General features: G+C 49.3%; 1 protein-coding gene across 1 annotated transcript in view; it reads left to right on the top strand.

Annotated features, from left to right (window-relative positions):
* LOC120061610 (protein bassoon-like) overlaps positions 1-22,050 on the top strand; it is a 130,571-nt gene that overhangs the window by 101,038 nt on the left and 7,483 nt on the right. The window contains exons 5-7 of the mRNA XM_039011516.1: positions 9,979-10,443; positions 11,079-14,293; positions 14,363-17,726. Coding sequence (XP_038867444.1) covers positions 9,979-10,443; positions 11,079-14,293; positions 14,363-17,726 — 7,044 coding nt within the window. The remainder of the gene's footprint in view (positions 1-9,978; positions 10,444-11,078; positions 14,294-14,362; positions 17,727-22,050) is intronic.

Genomic DNA, 22,050 nt, shown 5'->3' with positions numbered 1-22,050 from the left:
GAGAGAAAAGGAAGAAAAGAGAAAATCTGAAGGAGAAAAATAAACAATAGAATTGAAATTGGGAAGTAGAGGATAATAAAAATAGGAGAGAGATTGAGAGAGGGTGAACAAATCCGGGGAAAGGCAGGAATAGAAAATGCACCAAAAGGGAATGGGGCTTTTAGGGAAAAGGATAGAGGAGAAGAGAGAGAGAAGGAGAGCTAGAGAGAGATGTCGAAGGAGGTAGCCTTAAACCCTAGCATGGCAGGAGAGAGAGAGCAGGAGAGGGAGGGGCAGTGATCTGTGAAATGGCTTTCCAGCTCTAATATGCATAGGGCTGTTCCACTGTTCCTCTCTATGGATCTCCCTCCCTCGTTCCTTCCTTCCTTCATTTCATTCCTCCCTGCCTTCCTCCCTCCCAGAGACCAGCAGGCCACTCAGGGACCGGTCCTCTGAAGCTGGTCCACTGCCTCTAGTAGCAGGCAACGCTAGCTGATAACTAGCCCAGATAGCCATGGAACTATATCCCAGATGAACATTTACAGGGAAATAGGACAGAGGGAGGGGCGCAGAGGAGGGGGACACATGAAGAGATGGGTTCTGTATCACTGTAACACCGCATGAGACCCTCTACACTCTGCTTTGGTCCACTTTACAATTGTGCTCGACAGGGGGATTGATAATGAGTAGTCGTGTCAATAGGATGGAGGACGTGCTTCTAGCAGATGAGGTTTGACGGATGGTGGTACAGTAGCTGTGGGGAACTGGGCTGTGGTTACCTGCCACGGAGTGGAGAGGCAGTGTGGATGGAAGTCAATAACTCACTCTGGCTCTGAGAGGCTCATCAAGAGGTTCATCAAGAGCTTGGCTGGGTAGAAGGAAGCAATCCCACTGGGATTTTACTTCCTCTGTCATAAGACACTGATTTACTTTCTAGGCTGCGTCCCAAATGGCACCATATTCCCAATAGTGCACTACTTTTGACTTTTGACTAGGGCCCATCTCCCTCATTTCTTCCTTCTTCTTTGTCTGTCCATCTTCCTTTATTCTTCTCATCACTCTTGCTCTATTTCATCCTTTCTCCTCACCCTCCACCACTTCTCTCCTATCTTTTCTGTCATTCCTTCTCTTCCTTCTCTTCGTCTTTGCCCGTTGGGCCTCTCCGGTTCTCTTCTTCTTCCTCTGGTCGGCCCTGTGCTGACTGTTCCTCCATTTTGTGGCGTTGTGCTGTAGTGTAGTGGATTGTAGTGTAGTATGCTGCAGTGTAGTGTAGTGGATTGCAGTGTAGTGTAGTATGCTGTAGTGTAGTGTGCTGTAGTGTAGTGTGATGCAGTGGATTGTAGTGTACTGTAGTGGATTGTAGTGTAGTATGTAGTGTGCTGTAGTGTAGTGTGCTGTAGTGTAGTTTAGTGTGCTGTAGTGGAGTGTAGGGTAGTGTAGTGTATTGTGCTGTAGTGGATTGTAGGGTAGTGTAGTGTTGTGTAGTGTATTGTGCTGTAGTGGAGTGTAGGGTAGTGTAGTGTTGTGTAGTGTATTGTGCTGTAGTGGAGTGTAGGGTAGTGTAGTGTTGTGTAGTGTATTGTGCTGTAGTGGAGTGTAGTGTTGTGTAGTGTATTGTGCTGTAGTGGAGTGTAGGGTAGTGTAGTGTATTATGCTGTAGTGGAGTGTAGGGTAGTGTAGTGTATTATGCTGTAGTGGAGTGTAGGGTAGTGTAGTGTTGTGTAGTGTATTATGCTGTAGTGGAGTGTAGGGTAGTGTAGTGTTGTGTAGTGTATTGTGCTGTAGTGGAGTGTAGGGTAGTGTAGTGTTGTGTAGTGTATTATGCTGTAGTGGAGTGTAGGGTAGTGTAGTGTATTATGCTGTAGTGGAGTGTAGGGTAGTGTAGTGTTGTGTAGTGTATTGTGCTGTAGTGGAGTGTAGGGTAGTGTAGTGTTGTGTAGTGTATTATGCTGTAGTGGAGTGTAGGGTAGTGTAGTGTTGTGTAGTGTATTGTGCTGTAGTGGAGTGTAGGGTAGTGTAGTGTTGTGTAGTGTATTATGCTGTAGTGGAGTGTAGGGTAGTGTAGTGTTGTGTAGTGTATTGTGCTGTAGTGGAGTGTAGGGTAGTGTAGTGTTGTGTAGTGTATTGTGCTGTAGTGGAGTGTAGGGTAGTGGAGTGTTGTGTAGTGTATTGTGCTGTAGTGGAGTGTAGGGTAGTGTAGTGTTGTGTAGTGTATTATGCTGTAGTGGAGTGTAGGGTAGTGTAGTGTTGTGTAGTGTATTGTGCTGTAGTGGAGTGGAGTGTAGTGTAGTGTTGTGTAGTGTATTGTGCTGTAGTGGAGTGTAGGGTAGTGTAGTGTTGTGTAGTGTATTATGCTGTAGTGGAGTGTAGGGTAGTGTCATGTTGTGTAGTGTATTGTGCTGTAGTGGAGTGGAGTGTAGTGTAGTGTTGTGTAGTGTATTGTGCTGTAGTGGAGTGTAGGGTAGTGTAGTGTTGTGTAGTGTATTGTGCTGTAGTGGAGTGTAGGGTAGTGTAGTGTTGTGTAGTGTATTATGCTGTAGTGGAGTGTAGGGTAGTGTAGTGTGCTGTAGTGTAGTGTAGTGGATTGGAGTGTAGTATGCTGCAGTGTAGTGTAGTGGATTGGAGTGTAGTATGCTGCAGTCTAGTGTGCTGTAGTGTAGTGTAGTGTGCTGTAGTGTAGTGTGCTGTAGTGTAGTGTGATGCAGTGGATTGTAGTGTACTGTAGTGGATTGTAGTGTAGTGTGTAGTGTGCTGTATTGTAGTGTGCTGTAGTGTAGTGTGCTGTAGTGTGGTGTAGTGTGCTGTAGTGGAGTGTAGGGTAGTGTAGTGTTGCGTAGTGTATTGTGCTGTAGTGGAGTGTAGGGTAGTGTCATGTTGTGTAGTGTATTGTGCTGTAGTGGAGTGTAGTGTTGTGTAGTGTATTGTGCTGTAGTGGAGTGTAGGGTAGTCTAGTGTGCTGTAGTGTAGTGGAGTGTCTTGTAGTGGAGTGTAGTGTTGTGTAGTGTATTATGCTGTAGTGGAGTGTAGGGTAGTGTAGTGTTGCGTAGTGTATTGTGCTGTGAGGGAGTGTAGGGTAGTGTAGTGTTGTGTAGTGTATTGTGCTGTAGTGGAGTGTAGGGTAGTGTCATGTTGTGTAGTGTATTGTGCTGTAGTGGAGTGTAGGGTAGTGTAGTGTTGTGTAGTGTATTATGCTGTAGTGTTGTGTAGTGTAGTGTAGTGGATTGGAGTGTAGTATGCTGCAGTGTAGTGTAGTGGATTGCAGTGTAGTGTAGTATGCTGTAGTGTAGTGTGCTGTAGTGTAGTGTGATGCAGTGGATTGTAGTGTGCTGTAGTGGATTGTAGTGTAGTGTGTAGTGTGCTGTATTGTAGTGTGCTGTAGTGTAGTGTGCTGTAGTGGAGTGTAGGGTAGTGTAGTGTTGTGTAGTGTATTGTGCTGTAGTGGAGTGTAGGGTAGTGGAGTGTTGTGTAGTGTATTGTGCTGTAGTGGAGTGTAGGGTAGTGTAGTGTATTGTGCTGTAGGGTAGTGTAGGGTAGTGTAGTGTGCTGTAGTGTAGTGGAGTGTCTTGTAGTGGAGTGTAGGGTAGTGTAGTGTGCTGTGCGGGAGTGTAGGGTAGTGTAGTGTAGTGTATTGTGCTATAGTGTAGTGCGTTGTGCTGTAGTGGAGTGTAGGGTAGTGTAGTGTTGTGTAGTGTATTGTGCTGTGAGGGAGTGTAGGGTAGTGTAGTGTTGTGTAGTGTATTGTGCTGTAGTGGAGTGTAGGGTAGTGTAGTGTTGTGTAGTGTATTATGCTGTAGTGGAGTGTAGGGTAGTGTAGTGTTGTGTAGTGTATTGTGCTGTAGTGGAGTGTAGGGTAGTGTAGTGTTGTGTAGTGTATTATGCTGTAGTGGAGTGTAGGGTAGTGTAGTGTTGTGTAGTGTATTGTGCTGTAGTGGAGTGTAGGGTAGTGTAGTGTTGTGTAGTGTATTGTGCTGTAGTGGAGTGTAGGGTAGTGTCATGTTGTGTAGTGTATTGTGCTGTAGTGGAGTGTAGGGTAGTGTAGTGTTGTGTAGTGTATTATGCTGTAGTGGAGTGTAGGGTAGTGTCATGTTGTGTAGTGTAGTGTAGTGGATTGGAGTGTAGTATGCTGCAGTGTAGTGTAGTGGATTGCAGTGTAGTGTAGTATGCTGTAGTGTAGTGTGCTGTAGTGTAGTGTGATGCAGTGGATTGTAGTGTGCTGTAGTGGATTGTAGTGTAGTGTGTAGTGTGCTGTATTGTAGTGTGCTGTAGTGTAGTGTGCTGTAGTGGAGTGTAGGGTAGTGTATTGTGCTGTAGTGGAGTGTAGGGTAGTGTAGTGTTGTGTAGTGTATTGTGCTGTAGTGGAGTGTAGGGTAGTGTAGTGTTGTGTAGTGTATTGTGCTGTAGTGGAGTGTAGGGTAGTGCAGTGTTGTGTAGTGTATTGTGCTGTAGTGGAGTGTAGGGTAGTGTAGTGTATTGTGCTGTAGGGTAGTGTAGGGTAGTGTAGTGTGCTGTAGTTTAGTGGGGTGTCTTGTAGTGGAGTGTAGGGTAGTGTAGTGTTGTGTAGTGTATTGTGCTGTAGTGGAGTGTAGGGTAGTGTAGTGTTGTGTAGTGTATTGTGCTGTAGTGGAGTGTAGGGTAGTCTAGTGTGCTGTAGTGTAGTGGAGTGTCTTGTAGTGGAGTGTAGGGTAGTGTAGTGTGCTGTGCGGGAGTGTAGGGTAGTGTAGTGTAGTGTATTGTGCTATAGTGTAGTGCGTTGTGCTGTAGTGGAGTGTAGGGTAGTGTAGTGTTGTGTAGTGTATTGTGCTGTGAGGGAGTGTAGGGTAGTGTAGTGTTGTGTAGTGTATTGTGCTGTAGTGGAGTGTAGGGTAGTGTAGTGTATTGTGCTGTAGTGGAGTGTAGGGTAGTGGAGTGTATTGTGCTGTAGTGGAGTGTAGGGTAGTGTAGTGTTGTGTAGTGTATTATGCTGTAGTGGAGTGTAGGGTAGTGTAGTGTTGTGTAGTGTATTGTGCTGTAGTGGAGTGTAGGGTAGTGTAGTGTTGTGTAGTGTATTGTGCTGTAGTGGAGTGTAGGGTAGTGTAGTGTTGTGTAGTGTATTATGCTGTAGTGGAGTGTAGGGTAGTGTAGTGTTGTGTAGTGTATTATGCTGTAGTGGAGTGTAGGGTAGTGTAGTGTTGTGTAGTGTATTGTGCTGTAGTGGAGTGTAGGGTAGTGTCATGTTGTGTAGTGTATTGTGCTGTAGTGGAGTGGAGTGTAGGGTAGTGTAGTGTTGTGTAGTGTATTGTGCTGTAGTGGAGTGTAGGGTAGTGTAGTGTTGTGTAGTGTATTGTGCTGTGAGGGAGTGTAGGGTAGTGTAGTGTAGTGTATTATGCTGTAGTGGAGTGTAGGGTAGTGGAGTGTTGTGTAGTGTATTGTGCTGTAGTGGAGTGTAGGGTAGTGTCATGTTGTGTAGTGTATTGTGCTGTAGTGGAGTGGAGTGTAGGGTAGTGTAGTGTTGTGTAGTGTATTGTGCTGTAGTGGAGTGTAGGGTAGTGTAGTGTTGTGTAGTGTATTGTGCTGTAGTGGAGTGTAGGGTAGTGTAGTGTATTGTGCTGTAGTGGAGTGTAGGGTAGTGTAGTGTTGTGTAGTGTATTGTGCTGTAGTGGAGTGTAGGGTAGTGTAGTGTTGTGTAGTGTATTATGCTGTAGTGGAGTGTAGTGTTGTGTAGTGTATTGTGCTGTAGTGGAGTGTAGGGTAGTGTAGTGTATTGTGCTGTAGTGGAGTGTAGGGTAGTGTATTGTGCTGTAGTGGAGTGTATGGTAGTGTATTGTGCTGTAGTGGAGTGTAGGGTAGTGTAGTGTTGTGTAGTGTATTATGCTGTAGTGGAGTGTAGGGTAGTGTAGTGTTGTGTAGTGTATTGTGCTGTAGTGGAGTGTAGGGTAGTGTAGTGTTGTGTAGTGTATTATGCTGTAGTGGAGTGTAGGGTAGTGTAGTGTATTGTATTATGCTGTAGTGGAGTGTAGGGTAGTGTCATGTTGTGTAGTGTATTGTGCTGTAGTGGAGTGTAGGGTAGTCTAGTGTGCTGTAGTGTAGTGGAGTGTCTTGTAGTGGAGTGTAGGGTAGTGTATTGTGCTGTGAGGGAGTGTAGGGTAGTGTAGTGTAGTGTATTGTGCTATAGTGTAGTGTAGGGTAGTGGAGTGTTGTGTAGTGTATTGTGCTGTAGTGGAGTGTAGGGTAGTGTCATGTTGTGTAGTGTATTGTGCTGTAGTGGAGTGGAGTGTAGGGTATTGTAGTGTTGTGTAGTGTATTGTGCTGTAGTGGAGTGTAGGGTAGTGTAGTGTTGTGTAGTGTATTGTGCTGTAGTGGAGTGTAGGGTAGTGTAGTGTATTGTGCTGTAGTGGAGTGTAGGGTAGTGTAGTGTTGTGTAGTGTATTGTGCTGTAGTGGAGTGTAGGGTAGTGTAGTGTATTGTGCTGTAGTGGAGTGTAGGGTAGTCTAGTGTCCTGTAGTGTAGTGGAGTGTCTTGTAGTGGAGTGTAGGGTAGTGTATTGTGCTGTGAGGGAGTGTAGGGTAGTGTGCTGTAGTGTATTGTGCTATAGTGTAGTGTATTGTGCTGTAGTGGAGTGTATTGTGCTGTAGTGTAGTGTGCTGTGCTGTTGTTTAGTGTAGCGGAGTGGAGCCGATTTTAGTGTAGTATAGTGTGTAGTAGTCTGCTGTAGTGTAGTGAGCTGTAGTGTAGTGTGATGTAGTGTAGTGTAGTGGATTACAGTGTAGTCTGCTGTAGTGTAGTGTAGTGGATTGCAGTGTAGTCTGCTGTAGTGTAGGGTAGTGTAGTGGATTGTAGTGTAGTCTGCTGTAGTGTAGTGTAGTGGACTGCAGTGTAGTGTAGTGTGCTTTAGTGTAGTGTAATGTGCTGTCGTGTAGTGTTCTTTAGTGTAGTGTAGTGTGCTGTAGTGCAGTGTCTTGTAGTGTAGTGTGGTGTGATGTAGTGTACTGTAGTGGATTGTAGTGTGCTGTAGTTTAGTGTAGGGTAGTGTAGTGTGCTGTAGTGGAGTGTAAGGTACTGCAGTGTATTGTGCTGTAGTGGAGTGTAGGGTAGTGTAGTGTATTGTGCTGTAGTGGAGTGTAGGGTAGTGTAGTGTATTGTGCTGCAGTGGAGTGTAGGGTAGTGTAGAGTATTATAGTGTAGTGTAGGCCTAGTGTAGTGTAGGGTAGTGTAGAGTATTATAGTGCAGTGTGCTGTAGTGTAGTGTAGTTTGCTGTACTGTTGTGTAGTGTGCTGTAGTGAAGGAGAATGTGCTATAGTGTAGTGTAGTATTGTGTAGGCCTAGTGTAGTGTAGTGTAGTGCAGTGTAGTTCAGTGTAGTATAGTGTAGGCCTAGTGTAGTGTAGGGTGGGGTAGTGTAGTGTAGGGTAGTGTAGGGTAGTGTAGTGTAGTGTAGGGTAGAGTAGTGTAGGGTAGAGTAGTGTAGTGTAGTGCAGTGCAGTGTAGTGTAGAGTAGTGTAGTGTAGTGTAGTGTAGAGTAGTGTAGTGTAGTGTAGAGTAGTGTAGGGTAGAGTAGTGTAGTGTAGTGCAGTGCAGTGTAGTGTAGAGTAGTGTAGTGCAGTGTAGTGTAGAGTAGTGTAGTGTAGGGTAGAGTAGTGTAGTGCAGTGTAGTGTAGTGTAGAGTAGTGTAGGGTAGAGTAGTGTAGTGCAGTGTAGTGTAGTGTAGAGTAGTGTAGGGTAGAGTAGTGTAGTGCAGTGTAGTGTAGTGTAGAGTAGTGTAGTGTAGTGTAGTGTAGTGTAGTGTAGTGTAGTGTAGTGTAGTGTAGAGTAGTGTAGGGTATTGTAGGGTAGGGTAGAGTAGTGTAGTGTAGTGTAGTGTAGTGTAGAGTAGTGTAGGGTAGAGTAGTGTAGGGTAGAGTAGTGTAGGGTATTGTAGGGTAGGGTAGAGTAGGGTAGGGTAGGGTAGGGTAGTGTAGTTCAGGGTAGGGTAAAATAGTTCTCTTCCAACTTGAGAGGGGCAGGGGGGGCTGCTTGCTGCGCTACATACAGTACAAAGAGAGGGGGATTGAGTAGTCTACAGTACATGCAGATGTATAATGCACTGCATACAAGAGAGGGGGGGGGGGGGGGGGCAGAGTAGGGGTGCTGAAAAATCTGAATGAAAAACATTATTTATAGACAAATATCAGCATCGGCAAAAAAAATAAAATAATTTAGAACAGTATCTTGCAGGATTCAATAGTTGGAATTGTAAGATTTGTTGCCCTGTCCCGTTCTCTGTGATTGTCATTATAATGGAATCTAGAAAGGACAAAACCCTGTCCTCAAACATTTACATCAAAAGGGGCAAAGTTATGGGCAAAGACACAAAACATCAACATCAAATTACATATTTTTCATGATCAAATCACATGGAAAACAACCACTTTTTGTGCAGTATTAATTTACCATCCTTACAAACCACTTAATTTAAGTGTACATTACTGTATTGTAGCCTAAAGGCTGGTCAGTTAGGTTTATACCTGTAGACTTTCCATCACCATGAAGATAAACTATGCACAATACAGTAATTGAGTACATTGAAACATCAAGTGGTTTGTGATGATATGATGTGATGATGTGGATCAGTTGGTAGAGCATGGTGCTTGCAATGCTAGGGTTGTGGGTTCGATTCCCACAGGGGACCAGTATGAAAATGTATGCACGCCAATTACTGTGGATAACAGTGTCTAATGAAAAATAATGAATAGACCTTTTCAGTTTTCACATAGAAATAAGTTGTATTTGCAAAGTATTTCAATAAACTTTTAAAAAATATATATAATTATTTTTTATACCCAATTGGTAGTTACAGTCTTGTCTCATTGCTGCAACTCCCATACAGACTTGGGAGAGGCGTGCCTCCTCCGAAACACAACCCAACCAAGCCACACTGCTTCTTGACACAATGCCCACTTGGAAACCAGCCACACCAATGTGTCGGAGGAAACACCGTACACCTGGTGACCGTGTCAGTTTGCACTGCACCCGGCCTGCCACAGGAGTCACTAGCACGCTATGGGACAAGGACACGCCCGGCCTGCCGGCCAAACCCTCCCCTTACCCGGACGACGCTTGGCCAATTGTGCGCCACCCCATGGGTCTCTGGGTCACGGCCGGCTGCGACAAGAGCCTGGAATCGAACCCAGAATCTCTAGTGGCACAGCTAGCACTGTGATGCAGTGCCTCAGACCACTGCACCACTCGAGAGGCCCCATTTCAAGAAACTTGAACATATATCAAAAAAGTTTTCCAAAAGTATTATCAGATTAACTGTTTTGTGCAGATAATTATCATACTCAAGTTACAAATACTGGTAAACACTCAAATACATTGTTTTTTTATCACCAAAGAAGTGCACTGGGCCTGTATTAGCGGACTGATATAGACGTCTTAATGGTGGGCAAAAAAACATGTCTGCACTGTGGTCAGATCAATATAGAGGAGTGGACCACAGTATTGCTCTCTGTCTTAAGAGCAATCGCTGTTATGAGTCCACCAGCAAATGAGAAATAGGGATATAATTTGTGGCTTTGCTAATCACACTTAAGAGAAAGAAAAAACTAAACACTACTACTTGAAATAAACTATTAACCAGCTTGGCAGCTCTTGCAGGGAGGCTTTTATGCTTCATAGTTTTAAGAGGCTTACTTCTTGGAGTATACTGTAGTAGTGGACCTAGGCCAACACTCAGTCCCATTGTTATGGGAACATCATTGCTATGTGTGCCGGCTCCCCAGATGTGTTGTAGAAAGAAGCGTGATATCTCTTGATCTGGTAGCAGTCTGCCAATAGACAGTACTACTTTCTCCTCTGAGACCCACAGACTTAATCACAGTGAAGTCATGCTGTCACTCTTGTCCTTATCCACAGAATCACAGTGGAGATGAACATGAAATGTGGGAGTGATGTTCTACTCTTGTTACATTCTTCAGTACCTACTCTCTGTAGCCCCTTCACTTTCTCACGTTCTCTCTCTTGTTTTTCTGATTTGTTTTGCAGAAGAAAGAATGGCTCTGTCTGAACTGCCAGACCCAGCGACTGATGTCTGGAGGGCTCCGGGATCCCTCTCCTGTATCTCATCCGTCTCCAAAGCACCAACCAATGGGTTCTCCACACCACCAGGCACTGGCCAGTCAGCAGCCTGTTCAGCAGCCACCCTTCCAAAAATTGACCAATCAGCAGCAGGAAGGGTCGAGACAGATGCAGCCGCAGCAGCAGAAGCCCCAGACAGCCCTGGGGAGCGGACCTTTCGAACCAACTGCAGCAAAGCAACCTGGAGACACAAAGGCCCCTGTCCAGGCCACACCTACACCTGCAATCGAGCCCCTGAAACAACCAAAGGCCACGGAAGAGACTACGCCAAAACCAGAGAAGTTGGTGGAACCCGCCATAGACACCAAACCGACTCAGAAGAAGGGAGAGCCAATCACACCAATAAAAGAGATAAAGAAGTCGAGATATGATGTAAGTCACATTTTAGGTGTCCCAGAAATTCATTTTGATAAGGCTGTGTTGTTATATATTAAAGCAAGATGTTGGTTGTAGGACATTCAGTAGATTTGAAATGGGATAATGTATTGCTAGTTTATAGCCACAGTATAGCAATTGATTAGAAAATGGGATCCAATCTTTTCTGTGCCTTCTCTCTTCCTCTGCAGCTTGTTATTGACGTCTAGAAAATAATGCTGATGAAGCAGGCGCCAGCCATAGCACTGACGAATTTACTCCACACAGAGAAAATTTATGTTTTTCATTTTAGCCATCGCTCCTCTTGAAATATGAAGCATTAAGATTGGTACAACCATGAATATGCAAAGCCATCAAGGCCTTAGTTAGTGGTTCTGAATTAGTGCTGATGTGAATACCAAAGTGCTCCACTCTAATCCCCACTGCTCTCTAATGTTCACTGTGAGTATGGGTGGAATTCTATGAGGAGCAGAACATTACGAATAAAATGTTTAGAATAGTCATTGCATAAGATCATTTCGGGGGTTTTCAGGTCTTTTTCAGGTATTTTTCCTAGTCTGATGTATTGTTTTTGGCTGATCTCTTATGTCTTACTTATTAGTTATTTTGTCTTTCTCTGTCTATCCCCTTAGGAGACCAAGAACAGCACTCAGGACCTGTCGCGGAGCCCCCAGAGCCTGAGCGACACGGGCTACTCCTCCGACGGCATCTCCAGCTCCCACAGCGAGATCATCGGCCTCATCCAGGAGGAGGAGATGAAGCTGAGTGAGAGGGGCATCAGCGGGCGTGGCAGCCCCCCCAGCCCCTCCGAGATCACCAAGCTGGAGAGCTCCATGAGGCCCCTGCTGGAGTGCAAGACCCTGCCAGTTGAGGAGAGGGAGCGCGAAAGGGGCCGAGGCCGGCACCACCGAGAGCAGAGACCCCGGTCGCTGTCCATCACTCCGGAGGCCTATGACTCTGATGAGGAGCTGGAGGACATTGTGGAAGAGGAGGAGGAGGACGGAGGAGACTGGGAGTCCAAACAGGAGCACAAGAGCAGTGCCGCTCCCAAAGAGGAGAAGAAAGTGGCCGAGCCGGAGCCGATGACAGATGAGGAGTTCATGAGGAGGCAGATCATGGAGATGAGCGCTGACGAGGACAACGAGGAAGAGGAGGAGGACATGGAGGAAGAGGACGAGGAGGACGAAGGCTACGGCTACCAAAAACCTAAAAAAACACACAAGCACATCTCAGAGTTGACGAAAGAGAAGCGCCGCCTCTCTCACCAGTCCAGCAGCTTTGAGGAAGACACCAAAAGCTCCAGCGACATCTACAAATGTTCTGCGGAGGAAGGAGAGGAGGGGGGTATGGGGGGCCTGCGCCGCTTCAAGACAATCGAGCTCAACAACACCAACAGCTACAGCCGCGACATGGAGCTCAACAACGAGAACGACCTCAGCCTGGACCGAGAGCCCGAGTTGGAGATGGAGAGCCTGACGGGGTCTCCCGAGGAGCGCTCCAGGGGTGAGTACTCCTCCACCCTGCCACCCACCACCTCCAGCTACAACTCTGGCACCTCCCCCACCTCCATCTCCTCCATGGAGGAAGACAGCGACAGCAGTCCCAGTCGCAGGCAGAGACTGGAGGACGCCAAGCAGCAGAGGAAGGCCCGCCACCGCTCCCACGGCCCCCTGTTGCCCACCATTGAGGACTCCTCGGAGGAGGACGAGCTAAGAGAGGAGGAGGAGCTGCTGCGGGAGCAGGAGAAGATGAGGGATCTGGAGCAACAGAGGATCCGCAGCACGGCTAGGAAGACCAAAAGAGATAAGGAGGAGCTGAGGGCCCAGAGACGCAGGGAGAGATCCAAGACGCCCCCCAGCAACCTCTCCCCCATCGAGGATGCCTCCCCTACTGAGGAGCTGCGACAAGCTGCGGAGATGGAGGAGCTCCACCGATCCTCTGCCTCAGAATACTCCCCCCAGAGCCTTGACTCAGAGGCTGAGGGATACAAGTCTAAACTCTACAAGTCTGGCAGCGAGTATAACTTGCCCACGTTCATGTCTCTGTACTCTCCTACTGAGAAGTCGTCGACGACCTCAACCACCACCGCGCCCTCCAGCAGCAAGCCCCTGAAGAGTGCTGAGGAGGTGTATGAGGAAATGATGAGGAAAGCCGAGTTGCTGCAGAAACAACAGAAACAGCAACAGCAGCAGCAACAAGGGAGACACAACAGTGCATATGAGGACGACACGAATGGCCAACAGTATGAAGATGAGTATGAGTATGAGCAGGCTGAGACTAGTTATGAAAACAAGGCGGCAGAGACAGGAGACATCTACGAAGAGATCCGCCAGACCTCCCAAAACATCACTAAGATGCATCAATCCTCAGCCCTGGAGTTACAGCAGCAGGCAGACGAGCAGGTGGAAATAGACGACAGCACCTATCCAGATAAGCAGCTTTTAGATACAGGGTCGGCCTTCGCTAAGCTGCTTGAGCAGACCAATGACTTATTGACTCCTGGCAACAGCCCCACTCAGCTCTCTGCACCTGTGGCTTTTTCTGAGACCGGAGGAAGGATCCCTGATGTACGGGTGACACAACACTACTCCAAAGATGTCCATAAAGCCGGGATGAAGAGCCAGACGGGTAAAAATGGCATTACTCCAGTGGCGGCCGCCACCACAATAGCAGCCTACGGGGTTTATTCCCGGGATGCAGTGACCATCTCTCACACAAGCGCTAGTCAAACGATGACGACCAGCCAATCCATCATGTATGGTCGACAAACTGGAGGACCTGCCACTTCAACCACAACCATCTCAAATGTGTGCAGCAAGATAGCGGAGATAACACAGGCTTACAGCCAAAGAGAGGTGGTTGCGAGAAGGGTGGGCGAGAGCCGAGGGGTCCAAGCTAGAGAGAGTGCGACATCTTCAGAGCATGTCATAGAGCCCCGCTCGCCAAAGATGTACTCGTACTACAAGAGCTCCAGCTCCCCTCTGTCTCCCTCTGCCTCGCCCACTGAGAGCCCAAGTCGCTCACCCTCCAGGAGTGCCGAGATATCCACTCAGACATTCAGCCCAGGCATAGGGGCTCTGTCGGCTGGCTCGGGGCCCACCTCCCCAGTGATGGCCCAGGGGACACAGACATCTCAAAGGGCCGTATCCCCACGTCTCTTCAGACAGCAATCCTCCCAGCATGCCCCCTACATGGTCCCTGCCAAACCAATGACGGTCAACACCGCCACGTCACCTTTATCCTCGCCCACCAGATTCATCCGACAGTCGACATTTGACAGCTACTCTCCACAGGCCAGTCCACCAGACACCCCTCCATACCACCAGTCTCCCCAGCACAGCTTCTATAGGATGCAGAAGGTGGAGAAGGTCAGTGTTGGAACCAGCATGGTCACCACAGCTAGCACCTACAGCCGTGGTTCCATGTCTATGGACAACATCTCTCTCTGCAGGATCTCCAGCATCCCGCGGACCTCGAGTGTCGAGCCGGGCCAGATGATCCATGGTGGGAGTGTGGTGGATCTGAGAACAGTAGATCTGAGAACAGCCACTAACGCAGCTCCCATTATCATGACTGCCCATGGCATGGATCTTACCTCCCTGGCCAGAGAAACACGCAAATACACCAGCGGGCCCGAGGGGAGCCACCCCTCCAGTATCATCCAGCCCCTCATCATGAACCTAAACACCCAGCAGCAGCCCCACGTAATGGTATCCACTGCAACCACGATGAGCGTCACGGTGGCCACCTCCATGTTCATATCACAGCCCCAACAGCCCATGGTCTATGGGGACCCTCTACAAAACAGAGTTGACCTCGGTCAGGGCATGGGCTCAGCCATGTGCCTGTCACAGAACAAACCACCTCCCACTGACCCATCCATCCCCAAGATCGACGCCAAGCTGGAGGACCTGAGCATCCAGCAGCAGCAGCTTCTCCAGCAGCAGCAAAAGCTTCAACAGCAACAGCAGCTCTTGGAGCAACAGCTCCAGCAACACCACCAGATGCAGCAGCAGTCCTCCGTAGCTCGGTTCAACCTACCAGGCCAGATGACGCTGCTCAAGAAAGACCTTCTGGTCAGCCAAACCAGCAATACCCCAGCCGTGGTCAGTACTATATCCCCTGCCGTTGCCCCTGATATCTACGGCACTGGAGGTCCCCTGGAGCTGAAGAGCAAACCAACCCCGGCAGGTGTGATACACCTGGCTGGGGGTGGGCCTCATGGCATGATGGTCCAAATGGATGGGGCCCCACAGGGAGGACCAGTGACCCAGCTGGTGAAGACAGAGGAGGGCAAGGATGCCGTGGACCTCACAGGGGGACAGATCAAAGCTGAGAACCAACCAGCTTGCTGTGATGTTGTGTACCACCTCCCATTTGGAGGTAGCTGCGTTGGCGGACCATTCTCCCAAAAGCCAAATGTTGATGAGAAAGTGGCCACTCAAGAGCCAAGACCACACTCTGTGCCACCACTCTCTTATGAGTCGGACCAGGAGGGCCAGTATCAGGAGTTTTCTATGGATGGGCGTAAAGCCTACACATTACCGTTCCCTGGCCGGCTACAGCCCTCGATGTCTGACACCAACCTAGCAGAGGCCGGACTCCAGTCCTACCACTCCAAGATGGACCCACACTTCCAGACCTCTGGAGAGCTGGCTGTGGACCTCAGCACCATGAAACACACCTATGAGGGAGGCTTCCTCGGACTGGGCATGCAGTATGGCTCCTACACTGACCTACGCCATGGAGGGGACATCACTGCAACTGCCCTGCCCATACGCAGATTCAACTCCCTGTCAAACATCAGCTCTGACTATGGCTACTCCCCCCGAGACCTCGCTAACTTCCAGGAGTCCAACCTGGCCCAGTACAGTGCCACCACTGCCAGAGAGATCAGTCGAATGTGCGCTGCCCTCAACTCAATGGACCGCTATGGGAGCAACCCAGAGCTTGTGCAATATGGTGTAGGCAGAGGAACAGGTCCAGGTGGCAGGCTTAACTCTATGAGACAAAATATGCTCTATGGACCTGACGGGAAGCCAATCTCTCACACCCAAGCGCTCACCAACATGATCAATGCCAGGCAAGCCAGCCTCCGAGCCATGTACCCGTCTGCCATGAGGTCTGCAGATGGGATGACCTATTCTACCATCAACACACCCATCGCCTCCACCTTGCCAATCACTACCCAGCCTGCCTCAGTGCTGCGCCCGCTATTAAGTGGAGTGTACAGGCCTTTACCCACAGCCAATATGACACCTGTGCCTCTGGCCAGCCTCACCAGGATGCCTGTGAACCCACGGATGCCTATGTCTGGAAAGGCCCCATACCGTTATCCGGCTCCCAACGTCTTCCCATCTACGACGTCGGCCCCTGTGAGCATGCCTGCCTCCGTCACCACCACTCAGGATGCCCCAATCTACCTAGGGAAGCCCTCTGTGACATCAAGTGGATCTGATCCCCTATATCAATCTCCTGTTGCCCATACATCAGCCTCAGTGAGCTTGCCAACGGAGTCCGAGCAGCAGCCCATAAACCTGACCCAGGCTCACCTCCACACTCAGGCCCCAGGGCAGCCCCAGGTCCAGCCTCAGAACCAGCCCCCAGCTCAGCCCCAGCACATGCAACCTCAATTCCACCCTCAGGGCCAGCATCCACCCCAGAGCCAGCCACCTCCAGCCCATGCTTACCCCCCAACACAAAGCTACACTGGGCCCCAGAGCAGCACCCAGCCCCATCACCCAACCCCACCCTCCAGCGGCCCTGTCAACCCGGAGACCGAGACTGAGGAAGAGAGGCTGCACCGCCAGCAGGAGCAGCTTCTGCAAATGGAGCGGGAACGCGTGGAGTTGGAGAAGCTGCGTCAGCTGCGTCTGCAGGAGGAGCTGGAGAGAGAGCGCATGGAGCTGCAGCGGCACCGTGAGAAAGAGCAGATGCTGGTGCACAGGGAGATCCAGGAGCTGCAGACCATCAAGGAGCAGGTCCTGCAGCAGCAGCAAGCTGAGAGGGAGAACCAGCTGGTGATGCAGAAGGAGCAGTTGGCCCAGCAGAAAGCCCAGCTTGACCAGATCCAGTCGCTGCAGCAGCAGCTCCAGCAGCAGCTCGAGGAGCAGAAGCGACAAAAGACTGCTGCAGCTGCTGCTGCTGCAGCCACCGCAGCCGCTCAGTTGGACCAGAGCGGCCAGATGCTGCAGCCCTACAGAAACCAAATGGGCTTCAGGTCCCTGCCCAACTCCTCCTCAGACATGTGTCTAAGGAACAACGAGGAGCAGATGGAGACCAGGACCAACATGAGAAAGCAGAACTCCACCTCCATGCCCCGACTGAGGGATGGAATGGAGGGCGAGAGCGTTGAGTTCTACGGAGCCCGGAGGATCGTGGACAGTTGCGTTCAAACAGACGAAGAGGACGGTGAGGAGAGGTACATCATGTCTAGGCGCAGACGCAACAGGCGCAGCGTGGACCGCAGCGTCCAGACCGACGACGATGAGGAGAAAGTGGAGTGGGAGCAGCCTGTGAGACGCAGACGCTCACGCTTCTCCAGGCACTCGGATCCCGGGGCCGACCACAAGACTGACACAGCCTCCAAGACGGCCACCTCATCCAGCATCGCCATTCAGACCATTCGAGACTGCTCCTGCCAGACCGAAACAGACCAGCTGGGGAAGGTGTCCCCGGCCATCCACGTCACTGTCCCAGACCCGAACAAAGTGGAGATCGTCCACTACATCTCAGGCCCTGAAAGGACCCAGAAGGGTCAAAGCCTAGCCTGCCAAACAGATGTGGAGGCCCAGTCTCAGGGCGTGGTGGTGCCACAGCTCAGCGTGCCCACCACCATCAGCCCCTACTCCACAGGTATCCAGCTGGTTGGCTCCGCCGACCCGCGGCAGCAGCAGAACAGGAGGAGGTCTGACCCCATGGAGATCAGCTACCAGACCCAGACCCAGACCCAGCCCATGAACCACCTCCACAACGAGTCCCTCTCCAGCCTGATCCGTCAGCCCCCCAAGTCCCCCCAGGTGCTCTACTCCCCTGTGTCCCCCGTCTCCCCCCACCGCTTGCTGGAGACCTCCCTTTCCAGCGGCGGGCTGAACAAGGCCCATGTCACTCCCCAGCAGAAGGCCTACACAGCCGAGTCACCCCAGCGCCACCCCAGCATGCCCCGCCCTATTAAGAACACACAGAGGTCCATGTCTGACCCCAAGTTGCTGAGCCCCACCACTGACGAGCACACTAAGGCCAGGCTAAACCTGTACCAGCAGCAAGCTCTTCAGAGCCAGGTAGGTCACAAGGTCAATCCTTTGATCCTCAACAGCTATTTCTGTACACATGCAGAGACTGAAAGAGAGCAAAGTCTTATTTAAATCGTAGCATCACATAGACAGTTGTCTTTTTAATGTTGAGTATGAATTCAACTGTAGTACAGTATGTATCGAATAGACAGACTGATATTAAAATGTGGCCCCATAAACATACAGTGCATTAACATACAATGCTATACTATACATAAAACATACAAGACAATTTACACACATTTAACACTGACAGATCTCTAGTTTTAAAAAACACCATTGAGGCATGTCCTCCAACATCTTACTAATGCACAACTTCCTAAGTGAACACTATCAAAGTATCTCTACATTAAAGTTGATATTTTTGGCAAGAAATTGTTAACATCATTACAGGCAAAACCTGACAATGATATATCCATTCATCCAATACTAACTCCAACTGTTTGTTACTCTTGCTTAAATGGCAAATTACAGATTGACGTTTGTCCCCCCTATATACAGATTACTATGAAGGGAAGAAAATGCTGAAAGAATTCTGAAATTTAAGTGAACCGTCCGCCGTATTTGTGAATAATGCTTTCTTTTGTGATTTTTATTATTATTAATTTATTTATTTGCACACAATAACATACAAAACAGTATGATAAGAATTTAAAAGGCAAACGGAAGCGTGTGCAGGACAGGTTAAAAAAAAACTGAGAGGCTTGTAAGGCCCTCTTTAAAATATGTATAAAACCATAGAAAAAAGTATCCAGATTTTTAAGACCAATTAATAAATCATTTGAGATTTACACAAAGAAAAAGGAAAAAATTATGATTTGGGGTGGATGATGCATTATTAAAATGCATAATCAAAGTAAGTGACAAATAGGCAGGAAACTATTGGGATGAGTCATTGAGTGGAATGTCCAGTAGATATTTTTCATTTTGTATTTGAAGGAGTTGTTGAAGGAGCTGTTGCAGTGTTTGAGGGGGTCAGGGAGACTTAACAGATAATGATTGACCTCTGTAATGTGGGTGATGGCGAACTGACATAATCTTGTACGGAAAAAAGTTGTGTGGAATTCAGTGTCAGTTCTTGTAGGGTAATGATGAACCTGAGTATTACATTTGAATAGCATTTGAAAAGAAACAGGGAGTAGATTAATTTTGAATTGAAGACAAACAAACAGACTTGAAATAGTTTGATTTCATAAATATTGAGGATTTGAAGGCGATGAATACGTGGAGTCAGAACTGGCACGACTGTCAGAACTGGCACGACTGTCAGAACTGGCACGACTGTCATAAATGGCACGACTGTCAGAACTGGCACGACTGTCAGAACTGGCACGACTGTCAGAAATGGCACGACTGTCAGAAATGGCACGACTGTCATAAATGGCACGACTGTCAGAACTGGCACGACTGTCAGAACTGGCACGACTGTCAGAAATGGCACGACTGTCAGAACTGGCACGACTGTCAGTACTGGCACGACTGTCAGAACTGGCACGACTGTCAGAACTGCCACGACTGTCAGAACTGGCACGACTGTCAGAAATGGCACGACTGTCATAAATGGCACGACTGTCAGAACTGGCACGACTGTCAGAAATGGCACGACTGTCAGAAATGGCACGACTGTCAGAAATGGCACGACTGTCATAAATGGCACGACTGTCAGAACTGGCACGACTGTCATAAATGGCACGACTGTCAGAACTGCCACGACTGTCAGAAATGGCACGACTGTCAGAACTGCCACGACTGTCAGAACTGGCACGACTGTCAGAACTGCCACGACTGTCAGAACTGGCACGACTGTCAGAAATGGCACGACTGTCAGAACTGGCACGACTGTCAGAACTGGCACGACTGTCAGAAATGGCACGACTGTCAGAACTGCCACGACTGTCAGAACTGGCACGACTGTCAGAAATGGCACGACTGTCAGAACTGCCACGACTGTCAGAAATGGCACGACTGTCAGAACTGGCACGACTGTCAGAAATGGCACGACTGTCAGAAATGGCACGACTGTCAGAACTGGCACGACTGTCAGAACTGGCACGACTGTCAGAACTGGCACGACTGTCAGAACTGGCACGACTGTCATAAATGGCACGACTGTCAGAACTGGCACGACTGTCAGAACTGGCAAGACTGTCAGAACTGGCACGACTGTCAGAACTGGCACGACTGTCAGAACTGGCACGACTGTCAGAACTGGCACGACTGTCAGAACTGGCACGACTGTCAGAACTGGCACGACTGTCAGAACTGGCACGACTGTCAGAAATGGCACGACTGTCAGAACTGGCACGACTGTCAGAAATGGCACGACTGTCAGAAATGGCACGACTGTCAGAAATGGCACGACTGTCAGAACTGGCACGACTGTCAGAACTGGCACGACTGTCATAAATGGCACGACTGTCAGAACTGGCACGACTGTCAGAAATGGCACGACTGTCAGAGCTGCCACAACTGTCAGAACTGCCACGACTGTCAGAACTGCCACGACTGTCAGAACTGGCACGACTGTCAGAAATGGCACGACTGTCAGTACTGGCACGACTGTCAGAAATGGCACGACTGTCAGAAATGGCACGACTGTCAGAACTGGCACGACTGTCAGAAATGGCACGACTGTCAGAAATGGCACGACTGTCATAAATGGCACGACTGTCAGAACTGGCACGACTGTCAGAACTGGCACGACTGTCAGAAATGGCACGACTGTCAGAAATGGCACGACTGTCATAAATGGCACGACTGTCAGAACTGGCACGACTGTCAGAACTGGCACGACTGTCAGAAATGGCACGACTGTCAGAACTGGCACGACTGTCAGTACTGGCACGACTGTCAGAACTGGCACGACTGTCAGAACTGCCACGACTGTCAGAACTGGCACGACTGTCAGAAATGGCACGACTGTCATAAATGGCACGACTGTCAGAACTGGCACGACTGTCAGAAATGGCACGACTGTCAGAAATGGCACGACTGTCAGAAATGGCACGACTGTCAGAAATGGCACGACTGTCAGAACTGGCACGACTGTCATAAATGGCACGACTGTCAGAACTGCCACGACTGTCAGAAATGGCACGACTGTCAGAACTGCCACGACTGTCAGAACTGGCACGACTGTCAGAACTGCCACGACTGTCAGAACTGGCACGACTGTCAGAAATGGCACGACTGTCAGAACTGGCACGACTGTCAGAACTGGCACGACTGTCAGAAATGGCACGACTGTCAGAACTGCCACGACTGTCAGAACTGGCACGACTGTCAGAAATGGCACGACTGTCAGAACTGCCACGACTGTCAGAAATGGCACGACTGTCAGAACTGGCACGACTGTCAGAAATGGCACGACTGTCAGAAATGGCACGACTGTCAGAACTGGCACGACTGTCAGAACTGGCACGACTGTCAGAACTGGCACGACTGTCAGAACTGGCACGACTGTCATAAATGGCACGACTGTCAGAACTGGCACGACTGTCAGAACTGGCAAGACTGTCAGAACTGGCACGACTGTCAGAACTGGCACGACTGTCAGAACTGGCACGACTGTCAGAACTGCCACGACTGTCAGAACTGGCACGACTGTCAGAACTGGCACGACTGTCAGAACTGGCACGACTGTCAGAAATGGCACGACTGTCAGAACTGGCACGACTGTCAGAAATGGCACGACTGTCAGAAATGGCACGACTGTCAGAAATGGCACGACTGTCAGAACTGGCACGACTGTCAGAACTGGCACGACTGTCATAAATGGCACGACTGTCAGAACTGGCACGACTGTCAGAAATGGCACGACTGTCAGAGCTGCCACAACTGTCAGAACTGCCACGACTGTCAGAACTGCCACGACTGTCAGAACTGGCACGACTGTCAGAAATGGCACGACTGTCAGTACTGGCACGACTGTCAGAAATGGCACGACTGTCAGAAATGGCACGACTGTCAGAACTGGCACGACTGTCAGAAATGGCACGACTGTCAGAAATGGCACGACTGTCAGAACTGCCACGACTGTCAGAACTGGCACGACTGTCAGAACTGCCACGACTGTCAGAACTGGCACGACTGTCAGAAATGGCACGACTGTCAGAAATGGCACGACTGTCAGAACTGGCACGACTGTCAGAACTGGCACGACTGTCAGTACTGGCACGACTGTCAGAAATGGCACGACTGTCAGAAATGGCACGACTGTCAGAACTGGCACGACTGTCATAAATGGCACGACTGTCAGAACTGGCACGACTGTCAGAACTGGCACGACTGTCAGAACTGCCACGACTGTCAG

Source organism: Salvelinus namaycush, chromosome 16, assembly GCF_016432855.1.
Source record: "Salvelinus namaycush isolate Seneca chromosome 16, SaNama_1.0, whole genome shotgun sequence".
Lineage (NCBI taxonomy): Eukaryota > Metazoa > Chordata > Actinopteri > Salmoniformes > Salmonidae > Salvelinus > Salvelinus namaycush.
Note: the sequence above shows the minus strand (reverse complement) of the source record. Positions and strands in the feature narration are given on the sequence as shown.